Genomic DNA, 13,461 nt, shown 5'->3' on the forward strand with positions numbered 1-13,461 from the left:
AGCTGCGTTAAAATGTAATAATATAATGAATTTGAAACTACAACAAAATATAAAACACATTTTGAAGAACTACAATAAGTGTTTTTGTAGATTTTACATTATTTACTGAAACAGTTCTTCATTTGTTTTACCTTTGTTTCTATTGAATATTGTTCCCAGAAGAAATTGAAATATATATTCTATATACTTTACGGGTTAGTGTATCTAATGTGGTATTTTATTTTAAAGATGACATTTTGCATTGAAAATAAATATATAGTAGGGATACAACTAATAATTATATTCGGTAAACATCAGATACATACGAAATGTTCCAAATTCCGTACATTTTAGAAATGTGAATCTAATAATTGCATTGCAGGGTGGCTTTGCCTTTGTATAAAGTGTTGTTGTGGAATTGCATTGTCTCCTTTGTTGTCCTGTACGTTTTTACATTTACATCTTCAATAAAAAAAAGTAAAAAAAAAAAAAAAAAAAAAGATAGATATGGATAGATTTTTGTTCAGTGTGTCGAAATAAGACAAAATGGCTATATTTCATGATGCCGGTTATATGGCATGATAGCATCTAAATAAGCATGATTTCTTGTCCCTCCACAATAAGTAGGTCATTATTAAAATGATTTGACCTATTTTCTGAGTGCTGCCTCTTGTTATGATCTTGTCAATTTCGTCCAACTTTAAACGCGTATCACCTGACTTACCAAAGGCTCATTACTTAGAAAAGGCCAAACGCAACATCTAAAAGCCTGTGTAATGGTCCGGAAATAGCGTACCTTATTTTTCTGGTGTTGGGTTGTCCTGTGACTCAAATAGGCGGAACTAAATGAAAGGAAAGTTGTTTCTACCGGAAACATTTCGAACAAGTACGCGTTCTCCCGTTGCCGTGGCAGCAGCGACTTCAGGAAGAACGTTAGGGCGATTTATGATGGATTCTCAAGAGACAGGTGATTAATTGTTTCAAAATATTCATAAACGTGCGAATTGAAAATATTCGACTGTATCTCCCGTTTGATTGTGCGCTGGCGTCTTGAAAGCTTCAGTGCGTCAGCCACGCACCTGCTCCACAACCAGCTAGCTTATTGAAATCTGTCAGACTAATTTCATGATTGCCATCATATCGGTCGCGACTGTTCGCCGGATATTTAAAATTCTAGCTGTGGTTTTTGTAACGTTATTTACACTTCTATATCTCAACTTTCTTTGAAACCCTGAAGATCTGCTGAGTGGCATCGAGAACATAGTTGACATGCAGAATTTGGAAGAAGAGGACTTTGCTGTTTCAAAGTGAGTTATAAAGATTGTTTTCTGTGAAAATGCAAGTAGCTTTATCAAATTTACACATCCATAATATTTTGTCTCTCCAGATCAACCGATGCTGATGCAGAATTTGACATGGTAATTGGGAACATCGAGGACATTATTATGGGTATTCATCTATTATTTTATTAAATCATTTATGGCCATAACTTTAAATCATTAATATAATCTAGTACAATTCATCTTTAACAAGAATGATTCTTACATATCTGTCAAGAACATGTCCCAGTCAATTTATGTGAAAAAATTTGCTTTTTTTTTTTTTAAATGTCATTTCTTTTCCCTCCTTTATTCTTATGGTTTTGGGTGAAATATGACATAGTTATAATGAAATTCCCCAAGTTGTAACTAACACATTTTCTCCACAGAGGATGAATTCCAATATCTTCAGCAGTCTTTCATGGAGAAATATTACCTTGAGTTTGATGAGTCTGAGGAGAATAAGCTCAGCTATACACCTATATTTAATGAATATGTACGTGATACTTTGAGTTTTATACCACGCATTTGTGACCCTTCTTGAGATGGAAATATTAAACCGTCATTTATGATTTTTTTTGCCGCGATTTCAGATTGAAATTCTAGAAAAGCATCTGGAACAGCAGTTGGTAGAGCGAATTCCTGGATTCAACATGGATTCCTTCACCCATTCACTTAAGTATGGCGAATTCACCAGCTGTTCTAAACCCAAATATAATCCTCAGGCTTAACAGTGCCTGTCAATACATGTATGTGTATAAATACAGTACCAGTCAAAAGTTTGGATTGTTTATTTTATATATATATATATATATTAAAATAAACCATACAGACCAGAGCAACCCAGTCTAAGTCAGATGGGGGTTTCAGTCTTTTAGATGCCATGTGCCCCTAAATATGATAATGTAATGTGAGGGACCCCCATCCTAAAATGTATAGGGCAGCTATATATTTTCAAGTATAAAGACCCAGTTTGAACTATAAAAAATTAGATTACAAATATCTTTTTTTTTTACACTGTTTTTGCGGCCCCCTGGACCCCCGTTTAAAAAAAAACCTTGTCTAAAATGTCTTATTGTAATACACATAATATACCACTAGATGGAGGCGTTTACATTGAAAATGATTCCTTAATGGTGACTTTTACCTGTTGATTTGTAATCCTTCTCTCTTTTTTTTCCAATTAGACAACACAAAGATGAAGTGTCAGGTGACATACTTGACATGCTGCTGACTTTCACTGACTTTATGGCCTTTAAAGAGATGTTCATTGATTACAGAGCAGTAAGTAAAAAAATCTGTTCTTTTCTTAAAACTTCAAAATCTAGGATTTATAATGTAAAATAATGTGTATTCAGATTCTTCTAGAGTTTAGAGAAAAGCTGTTCTGCTTAGTTCACTTTGGCCTACTTTTCTACTACCATGAACAAAAGCTATAAATGTGCCAGTAGTCTGTGGCAGAAACTCATTTTCCCAATCTTCTTTTTATAGGAAAAGGAGGGTAGAGGATTGGACCTTAGTACTGGACTAGTAGTGAAGTCATTAAATTCTGCTTCAGCTTCACCTCTGACCTCCAGCATGGCCTCACAATCGAGCTGAACCATTGAAAATGGGGATTTCATGGAAATGAACTTAATCAGCGATTATTTCTCCCCTTTAAAAAGATGAATACCCATTGAAAATTCCTTTCCGACTCCTCCCAAAACAAACACTCGTTGTTAAACTAAACTGACAGAAGGCAGTCTTTGTTTAATTTAGGTTAATGTTTAAACATAAAATTCAGGCTAACCATCAGCTCATTTAGTGAGACTCCTCTAACAGTATTCCCATGATCTGTCACTAAATCCACTCGGTCTGGATCAGCTCATATCTTGTTTTGGCCTACAGTGCAGCAAAACACTATCTCCGTTCCTGAGCAAGTTAATGTAGAAAGTTTTAATGAGCCTCAACATCTCAAAGCTGCCATTGCATACTTTCACGCAATAACCCCTCCATTTTATATACCGTTAGACACCAAAATAATTCCTTTCACTTGACAATCAAAAAGGGCTTTTCATTAAAAAAGTATTATACAATGTGCCTGATATGACAACAGTTCTGAAAACCCCTTTTTAACATTCACAAGGCTTGAAGTTTCCCCAGGTGAAATATTACATTGTAAAAAAAAAAAAAAATGTTTATACAATTCCCAGAAACAATGCAAATAATCTCATAGTTTTCCATGCTTTTTAATGTGATGTTGAGTCCATGTTTTGGATTTCTCCCATATATTGTGAAAGTGAGTTTTTTTAATAATACGTTTTGTTGATGTATAGTGCAAATTTCTGCTTTTTTGCTCCCTTCTTTACATAGAATGTGTTGTTCCTACTAGATGAATGTTGCGCAATTGTGTATATTTGTTTATTATTTGTATATATAGAAATATTTGAACCTGTGTATGGAAGAAATAAATACAATTTTTCTTTAATCATATTTTATCAAAACATTTTTATTCTCAAAACAATGAATCAATTATGTTCTCAAGCATAACTGTACAATAATGCCAGAACCTCACCACTTAAATACATATTTGCTCAAGTCAGCTTGTTTATCTTACAAAAACAGTGCACTATCATTCAAAAGGTTGGGGTTGGTCAGATTTTTTTAAGTTTTTGAAGGAATCTCCAATGCTCAACTAAGGAAGCATTTATTTGATCAAAAATACAATAAAAAAAGTAATATCGTGAATTATTTTTTATTTATTTTTAAAACAACTTTTCTATTTGAATTTTCTATTTGAATATTAAAACAGGATGTATTCCTGTGATGGCAAAGCTTTTTTTTTTCGGGATTCCTTAATGAACAGAAAATTCAAAAGAACAGCATTTATTTGAAATAGAATTGTTTGTAACATTATAAATGTCGTCACTTTAATAAATACCTCCGTGTTGAATAAAAGTATTCATTTATTTCAACAAAAAAAAAAAATCGTACTGACTCCAAAGGAAGTGAAGGCTGATGACTCTCAGTACACACAATGTCCAAGTTACAAACCATCTAGCAATTATGCTGGGCACCGTTATTCAGAAGGGTTGTCGGACGTTCCTGAAGAGGATTTTCAGCGATACCAAATCATCTGAGTATTATCCTCTTGGAAGTGTCCTCACATGGAGTATGACAGTGTTAATCGGAGGATGGTCTACACAGGCACTGTACTCCCCGCTGCGTTTTGCCCTTCACCTCTCCAGCCCAAATAGGCAAAGTAGCTGCTAGCTGCATATAACAGGGTCACCACTATGGCAAAGAACTGCAAGAAGAAATATATGAATAAAAAATGATGAAGATCTTACAAATTCATAAGTACAAGATGTATGTAGTTCACAAAAGAATATATATAAAAAAAATATATATATGTTCCTCCATACAATGTTGTTTTGGACCCCATTGACCTTTATTGTATGAGTTCAAAATATAGTTTGTGTTTCACAGTAGAAAGAAAGACATACAAGCTGGAAACAACATCAGTATGAGTAAATATAACAGAATTTTCATTTTTGGGTCAACTAACCTTTTAAGAACATTGGGTAAGCCCTTTAATACAAGCTAAACCCCAGATAAGTGATTTCAGGGCACATATCTGTTTTTACATATATAAGCATTCATTGAGCAGATATGTAGTTTTAAAAATGCTGTAATAATTTAGAAACTTAAGCTGTTAACCTTTACACATGGAGGAGGTATAAATTGTGATGACACTTCTCCACTGTAGAGCAGTATGGGGTTGTCATGTGCTTGCTGCACATTTTAATCTGGACTCTGGCCCATGTGTCTTTTAAAGCCCAATAAAACACATACTACTCTACTGAACCGTGCTTTTGAACTCATCTGACAGTTTCACATTTTTACCATCTCTTAAAAGCCTTTTATTTGACCTATAATACTGTATTGTGTATTCCATTGAGTAATGAAACATGCTTTATACGGTTAAAGTGAAGGCCTTGCTTCAGATTAGATGCTTTGGCGTAGCAACTTATTTTTGAAATCAATATTTTCTAAGGCTCTATCCAGTCAACTTCCATTCAAACATTTATATACGATTTCTTAATGTTTTTGAAAGGAGTCTCCAAGGCTGCATTTATCTGATCAAAAATATTATAAAATATTGTTAAAATTCTTCTTCTTTTTTTTTATAAATGTTTTTTATTTTAATATATTTTAAAATGTAAATTATTCATGTGATAGCAAAGCTGAATTTTCAGCATCATTACGCCAGTCTTCAGTCACATGATCCTTCAGAAATCATTCTAATATGCTGATTTGCTGCTCAAGAAACATTTCTTATTATCAGTGGTGAAAAATGCTGTGCCGTTTAATTTTTTTGTGGAAACCACGATAACACTCTTATCATTCATTTCTTTAAAAATATATACATAAAAAAATCTTACTAACCCATACTTTTAAACGGTAGTACTTTGTTAGGTCTTGACATCTGCTGACATCTGAATCACCTGACCTGTTATCAGTGGGTGCTTTACAGATACACCTTACTTTACTTTAGAAATGAGGTATGAAGTGTACAGTCAGACACACCTCTAAAAGCTCATAGTGTGTGAACGTGTGGAGAGTGCGTTCAAGAGATGTTTTCACTCACTGCAGAAGTTCCCAGATGACCACGGTAAAGAAAAGGAACGGATGCAGCATTAGCCAAAAAGGCAGTTAGGTATAGAACAGCTGCGACTGAGTAAAACACCATGAGCTACAAAGAAGAAAGGGAGACAGGATTACAAACTTGATTTGATCAACAAAGTCTTGATTAAAATATGCTATCTCCTCCATGAGACGAGTGAGAGTCTCACCACCAAAGGCCAGGGTATTAAGGGTAGACTCTGATGAAAACTCAGCAATAGCACAACCAACAGGGCGATGCTCAAAATCCACAGCATCACGCTGACAATCATGACCCAGACATAAGCAGATGCAGTGGAGTGAGTACTGGCGATCAGCGCCCAAACCAGTAGTCCAACAACCTGAACAGAGGATGATCATGTTAAACATCAATGACAAATACGCTCACTTAAAGGGATAGTCCTCCCAAAAAAGGATTTTTTATTTGTATTTTTAAATTGTTCGTACAACAAAGTCAGTGGAGTCTAAAAACAGCATTGGACCCTGTTGACTTTCTTCGTATGGGCCAAGTTTCACAGAAGAAAGAAAGCCATACATGTTTCAAAAAGGACATAAGGGTGACTAAATGATTGCAGAATTTTCATTTTGGGGGAAATTAATCCTTTGAGTCAAGAAAACCTTTAGTTATCATTTTAGGGTATTTTCACTAAGGCTTTTCTAAACGTAAGGGTGTTGTAATTAATTTAGATGACATACACGCTCTGAAACACGTGAGCTTTAAAATGAGAGTGACGTGAGTGTGAATCATCCTGCTGATGGTCATTAGATATCTTATATTATATGATATTATTATATCATGTTTAGAATTGGAAGTATTGATGTATGTCCTCAGGCATGTTTTCACAATCACAGTTATACATTTAAAAAAAGAAATACAAGCACAGAAAATGCAAATACAGAAATATATATCTTTTTTATGAGCAGATGGTGTCAATGACATTCATTTGTACAATGAATATCAAAAGTTCATGATGTATTATTCATCTGATAAAGGTCTCAGATTCCAGGCTGTGTCTGACACAAGATACCAACAAACAACAACTGTGACTTGCTCCACAAAATAAAGACTAAAAACAGACACATCTCAGGTCAAATAAACACTAAAGCTCAATATTATTGCATTCATATTTACTGATTCAACAATGATTACATATGTTATGTATTTGTATTGAGGGAAGCATTTTATTAGGGTTATTGACCCAATAATCAATGATACGATAGATAAGATGATCATCTTCTTAAATACTGATATTCAGAAATGTTTATTGTACAACTTAATTAGTCATTTATGTTTGCTCATAGTCAGATAAATATTTTTCTGTATGCTTTGTCTTGATAGTTACATGTCCATATGTACAGCTGAACCTAGTTTTAATGTTTCTAAATAACACAGCGACATAGATCAGTGAAACACACCTAATACAAGTACCACAATGTAAACATTACATCTACCTCTACGCAAACTCTGTGTAAGCATGCAGGACTGTGTGTGGTAATAAATCGAACACCGGCACAATATCCTAGTTGTATGAAACATTATGACCATAATCCAAAGAAAATGGGCCTGGTTAAGTTTGTTTTATCAACCAACACCTAGAACGTCTCAATATTTCTCATACTGGAAATCCCGCATTACTTTTAAAGAATGAAGAAACAGCGTAGAAAAGTGGGTGTGAGTGTATGAAGGAAGAAAGAAATAGTTTTCAAAAGCAAAAACAGAGTAAAAAACACATATGATAAAGCATGGAAAATGTGGTTGACAGTTTTTCCAACTTACAATCTCAGCCAAAAGTAGAATACCAGGAATGCTCTTAATGAAGTTCATGTCAACACTCGATAGGATTCCATAACTTCTTTGAGGTTCTTGAGAGCTGGTCTGAGTGCTGACCTTACCAGGAAAATCTGCCATTTCTCCTCAGTATAAAAGAGTTGATTATATGAAAATGTCACTTTAGAAAAAAAAGAAAGCCTGAACCTGAGTGGAGACACACCAGAACAGGTAATGTAGGTGTTGTCACTACCTAGTTTTCTCTCTTTCACACCCTCTTTCACACCCTCTCTCTCTCTCTCTCTCTCTCTCTGTCTCTTTCTCTCTCTCTCTCTCTCCATACACCTTTGCACACTTAAAATGTATTTAATATGATCATGCAGGTTAGGCGGATAAATCTGTTTGAACAAAGTAATAAATAACTTCAGTAAGCATAATAAAAGTGAGAACCCTCTCCCTTCCTCTTGTAAAAAAGGAAACAGCAGAATAGCAAACAACAGAAGTTACAATTAAGGGTTAAAAACCTTAAATGGTCAGAATCATTGACAGAAGAGGATATGTTGCATGTACACAAGCATTACAAGTAAAACAAATTAACACAATTTTACACACACACACACACACACACACGTATATATATATATATATACACGCGCACACACACACACACACACACACACACATACCGTGTGTGTACAACACAGTATATATATGGTCATCATGTTGGTGGACTTTGAATGTTAAAGCTACCCAACAGCAATGCACACAAAATGCAAATCTTATCATTTTATCAAACAGAAACAAGCGAAAAAACAGTATCACTGTAGATAATGGCTACTTTTAACACTCATAACATTCGTCATTCAAATATGAAACTGTTTATTATGTAGAATACTCTTTCCTATATACAAAATGCATTGCACTCCTTCCTTTGAAACACTCACATTATATAAAAATAGTAAAAAACAATTCTTTAACATATCATCCACACTAACCTGCAACAGTCATTTCTGTACTGTGCTCGTTGACTCAGTTCATTTTTAGCCACTTTTCTGCGGCAGACAGATGTAAAACTTTGCTGTTGTCGTTTATTTTTGCTGGTATCTACTCTCTGTGAGGTATGAAACAGACTTTGGTCCCTGGAGAACCATCCAGTTAACCTTTTCAGCAAAAAAAAAAAAAAAAAAGATTCTTGTCAGAAGTGGGATTCGAACCCACGCCTCCAGAGGAGACTGCGACCTGAACGCAGCGCCTTAGACCGCTCGGCCATCCTGACACTCTGAACTGTGGGTAATTTTTGGCCCTCTAGTGGTGGTGACTTTATTTTTCTCATTTTTATCTTGTTTCTTTAATGTAACCGTTAAACAGAGCCATACAATTTATATTATATCCAGCAATGTATATTGTTTAGATTATATACTATATTATAGTGTTTTAGAGAGGTTTTTTTTGTGTCCTGTGACATCTAGGGTGGCCATTTCTATAACGCCAAAATTAAGGACATTTTGCAGGATTCAGTGAAGCCAGGATAAAAACTGCAAAATAATCCTCTAAGCAGTGACAGAAATAAACTTTTCTATTTAGATATTTTTTTACAGCTTATATTAGATAGTTTCCCCCTAAATTGATTTCAAGAGGTATTTTTTACGTGTATACATGCACATTTTCTAACCTTATTAAATGTAGGAATGTAGAAATTTGTCATGCTTTCTTATGCGATGAGAATAATAAGACACTATAGGGCTGATAACAAATCACCTAAATTTCAGTATCCACAATATCCATCTTTGCAATGTATTAGTAAATGCTGAAATTAACAGTAGCCTATTGTTCTTTAACTCATTTAGTTAACTTGTGAAAACAAATGACACCCTAAAAAGTGTCACCAATATATTTTAAACAATAATCTCAAAATGATTATGCAATTGTAACTGCAGTGTAAATGCATCTAAATGCCACTTCAGATGTTGTGCCGTTTCTGCAGCGCAAAGATGGATTTTGTGGATACTGAAATGTAGCCTATTGTAATTTGGTTTCAGCCCTTTGGTGTCTTATTATTCTTATTGCATGAAAGAGCATTTTTAGCACCTTAATTTTGGCGTTATAGAAATGGCCACCCTAGATGTCACAGGACACAAAAAAAAAACTCTCTAAAACACTATAATATAGTATATAATCTAAACAATATACATTGCTGGATATAATATAAATTGTATGGCTGTGTTTAACAGTTACATTAAAGAAACAAGATAAAAATGAGAAAAATAAAGTCACCACCACTAGAGGGCCAAAAAATACCCACAATTCAGAGTGTCAGGATGGCCGAGCGGTCTAAGGCGCTGCGTTCAGGTCGCAGTCTCCTCTGGAGGCGTGGGTTCGAATCCCACTTCTGACAAGAATCTTTTTTTTTTTGGTGAAAAGGTTAACTGGATGGTTCTCCAGGAACCAAAGTCTGTTTCATACCTCACAGAGAGTAGATACCAGCAAAAATAAACGACAACAGCAAAGTTTTACATCTGTCTGCCGCAGAAAAGTGGCTAAAAATTAACTGTGTCAATGAGCGCAGTACAGAAATGACTGTTGCAGGTTAGTGGATGATATGTTAAAGAATTGTTTTTTAACTGTTTGCTCACGACTGGCGACGGAATCTTCCCTATTAGCTTTAGCTCCTTCCTTCAGTAAACTCAGTCCGCCGTTTTTATCTCCTTGCCAGAGCATTTAACAGCAGCATTCAAGTAAGAAATGTATTCTTATTGAAGCTAACTATAGGTATTCAATCAAAAGCAGTGAGTGAATTACTGTTTTTCTTTTGTTTGATTCATATTAGCAGCATATACAGCAGTAGGTACTGTATATGACGCTGCTGTCACTTTAATATACAGATCTAATATTCACATGCATTTCTTTACTTGCTTACGTTTATGTTTACTTTAAAAACACAACAGAAACTTCACAGACACATTCTGGGGACACCTGAGACTTAAATTACATCTTGTAAGAAGGGGAATAATAGGTCCCCTTTAATACTTTATGAGTTTGTACTTAAAGGGATTCTTCACCTCTGGAAAGATGAATGTGTATTTAAAATGGGTCATTTATGTAGAAGAAATGTGAAATTATTTTTGAATTTGGAGCTTTCTAGACCAGGGTTTCTGCAGGTTTCAGTAAGTCAAATTTAAGACCTTTTTAAGACATTTTAAGACCATAAAGATTGAAATTTAAGACCTACACGACGCATTATCCAAGTTAGATAGATAGTTACCTCGGGATCATTAGAGTATCTATCTATCTATCTATCCATCTATTTATCTAGGATTATCTGATGTGTGTGTGAGAGAGAGGGAGAGGTAGATTTTAGAGAGGAAATGATGAGATGATTAAAGTGACCAAAATTATCACGGTTCTCACAGAATCCTGTTCAAAAAGTACTAATACTACAGAATGAAGTCAATTCAACAAGTTTTATGTCGAAAAACAGCAAATAACAAATTGATTAGCATCAATATGCACTTTTTGTTTACGTAAACATTAAAATACCATTAAAAATGATGGCCAGATTTTAAAAGAGTGTCTTGCAACATGTTATCTACTAACATGTACAAGTTCAAATAAAGTTGACAAAAAAAGGTTTTATACAAAGATAAACCTCATATTTCAGCCTTTAAATAATTTTTTATAAAAAGAAAAATTACTGATTAGCTTATATTTATTAGTAGTGTTTGGGTGCACCCCCATCCTTCATGTTGACTGAGCTTTCAATGTTTGTTTTGGAAAGGGGTGATTGGTTGGTTCCTGTCACATGACCTGCGGTGCGTTTGCGGCATTCTGAAAAGTTTAGATTTTTTTCATCTCGTTGCGCCTGGTAAAAAAATTAGCGCGTCGCTTCAATTATGAGCGCGCTTGCTGCGCGATATAAAAGATGCGATATGTGAACGGCCTCTGGCGAGCTAGCTCATATCAAGCCACGAGCTATTAGTAGCACGCGAGCGACGTGTTGGAGACCCCTGCTCTAGGTTCTACAACTCGATACTTTTTTGCTACTTTGCAATAACTTTCTGCGGCCAGCGTTTCTGGAAATGAAGGAGGGTAAACACTTTTTTAGACCTGACTAAATTAAATTTAAGACCTAGGATGAAAATCTGGCCGTTTTTAAGACTTTTTAAGGCCTTAAATTTAAAGGTCAGAATTTTAGACTTTTTAAGACTTTTTAAGACCCCACGGAAACCCTGTAGACTGAGAAAAGCAAGAAAATTTATTTTTGACTTATGTGGATGAAAGACAACAACTCCCAGAATGCACTTGCTTCGCTGCCCTAGGAGGCCACTCCCAAGCCAAGCCTACCAGTAAGAAAGCGCAGTTAAACAACAAGACTAGGCTACTAGTGAGTCTCCGTGACGAGTCTGCCCGGGATTTGTTTAACTGCGCTTTCTTACTGGTAGGCTTTTGCGTTCTACAGTCGCCATTCATTATGTTTACTGTGGCGAGCAGGACGAGATGAGGGCCGTGGGAGAACGATGAGAGGCCGGTGGCGTGGTTACTGATGAGCGACACCTGTGAGACGCACCAGTCTCGTATCTCTCATGGAGGAGCGGGACTTTTCTTAGCAATGTTAAAACGCACATCAACCGATCACTTGTTTAGCGTTCATGTAAACACTACATTCAGATTCACCAATCGGAATGAATTCAATTAGATTGAAACAAAAGATGTGCATGTAAACAATGAATGGCAACTGCAGAAAGCAAAAGCCAAATCCCGGACATTTTGGACGATCTTGACGGCCGGACATGTCCGGGAAAAAGAGGATGGTAACCCCTACTACTCAGCTTTCTCCACAGAACAAGAGCCTGCTAGCTTAGCTTCCAAAAAAAGATGGCTGACACTGTGTACATTCTGTGAGTGAGGTCCCACCCTCTATGGGCGGGTTGAAAACATGCGGGACAGCCCCTACTACTGGCTGTAGTCTTTAGCCTCTGGCCAAAAAATCCTCCGATGACGCAAAATTATGATTTTTGCATCATTGGAGGATTTTTTCCAGACAAAAAAAATACAGAAATCTCTCGTCTCAGGGGGATATGAGGGTGGAAAGCATGGTAATTCAAAAATACTACAGGTTTTCTACTAATACAAAGCTTAATGCTAAATCCTGAAGTATCCCTTTAATAGATGAAGAGTTATGCTTAAATATAATATCCATTTAGAATTGAAAACTTCAATTCAAATAGGAAAACTACAAAAAATATTTATAGGACTAAAAGGAAATTCTGTCAGTGGCAAAATAGTCATGACGTTTACTGTAAGCATGTGGAACTTTAAGGGGAGGTAAATAATATTTTTTAAACAAGGTTTTAGCAATTATTTTTACATATTTTTTTACTTATATCTCCATTTATATTTCTCACTGTCTCACCCACTTACAGTAAAATGGTTTCCGTACACTAGAGGTTTGACAGATAACAGCAGACTATGTGAGTTGAACCTCTGATTCATTTAGCAGACGCTTATATCCAAAGAGTTACTAGTATGTTCCTCACTTGTATGACGATAACTCTTTGATGATTCATCAGTTAGAGCGTAATGTGAAATTCAACAAAAATCTGTGTTCATAATCTTTGTGCTTGCTTTGTGGAAGAGGTGGTGTGGGTCTTTTTCCTGAAAACTACCCTTTCGGGCATTCCTCATCTCAATGACACACACATGCACAAATAATGTTTTTTCTATGTGTAGGTG

The 13,461-nt window shown here is 35.4% G+C and overlaps 2 protein-coding genes across 4 annotated transcripts; one reads left to right on the forward strand and one right to left on the reverse strand.

The window, feature by feature from the left end:
- Positions 1 to 789: 789 nt before the first annotated feature.
- arl2bp (ADP-ribosylation factor-like 2 binding protein) lies at positions 790 to 3,770 on the forward strand. Its single transcript, XM_084409145.1, has 7 exons — positions 790 to 946; positions 1,217 to 1,286; positions 1,367 to 1,428; positions 1,688 to 1,794; positions 1,892 to 1,977; positions 2,486 to 2,582; positions 2,790 to 3,770. The coding sequence occupies exons 1-7, from the start codon at positions 826 to 828 to the stop codon at positions 2,895 to 2,897; spliced, it is 651 nt and encodes a 216-aa protein (XP_084265271.1). The 5' UTR covers positions 790 to 825; the 3' UTR covers positions 2,898 to 3,770.
- Positions 3,767 to 9,009, reverse strand: pllp (plasmolipin). 3 transcript variants are annotated; one of them, XM_084409148.1, is made up of 5 exons: positions 8,727 to 8,856; positions 7,741 to 7,938; positions 6,134 to 6,304; positions 5,929 to 6,033; positions 3,767 to 4,584 (listed from the first exon to the last, which is right to left on the reverse strand). In XM_084409148.1, the coding sequence occupies exons 2-5, from the start codon at positions 7,870 to 7,872 to the stop codon at positions 4,477 to 4,479; spliced, it is 516 nt and encodes a 171-aa protein (XP_084265274.1). In that variant the 5' UTR covers positions 7,873 to 7,938; positions 8,727 to 8,856; the 3' UTR covers positions 3,767 to 4,476. The 3 variants fall into 3 exon arrangements, with proteins under 3 accessions (XP_084265274.1, XP_084265273.1, XP_084265272.1); XM_084409147.1 differs by having other exon boundaries at positions 7,741 to 7,865; positions 8,727 to 8,843; XM_084409146.1 differs by having other exon boundaries at positions 3,775 to 4,584; positions 7,741 to 7,874; positions 8,727 to 9,009.
- Between the last annotated feature and the right edge of the window lie 4,452 nt (positions 9,010 to 13,461).

Source organism: Rutilus rutilus (genome assembly GCF_951802725.1).
Source record: "Rutilus rutilus genome assembly, chromosome: 5".
NCBI lineage: Eukaryota > Metazoa > Chordata > Actinopteri > Cypriniformes > Leuciscidae > Rutilus > Rutilus rutilus.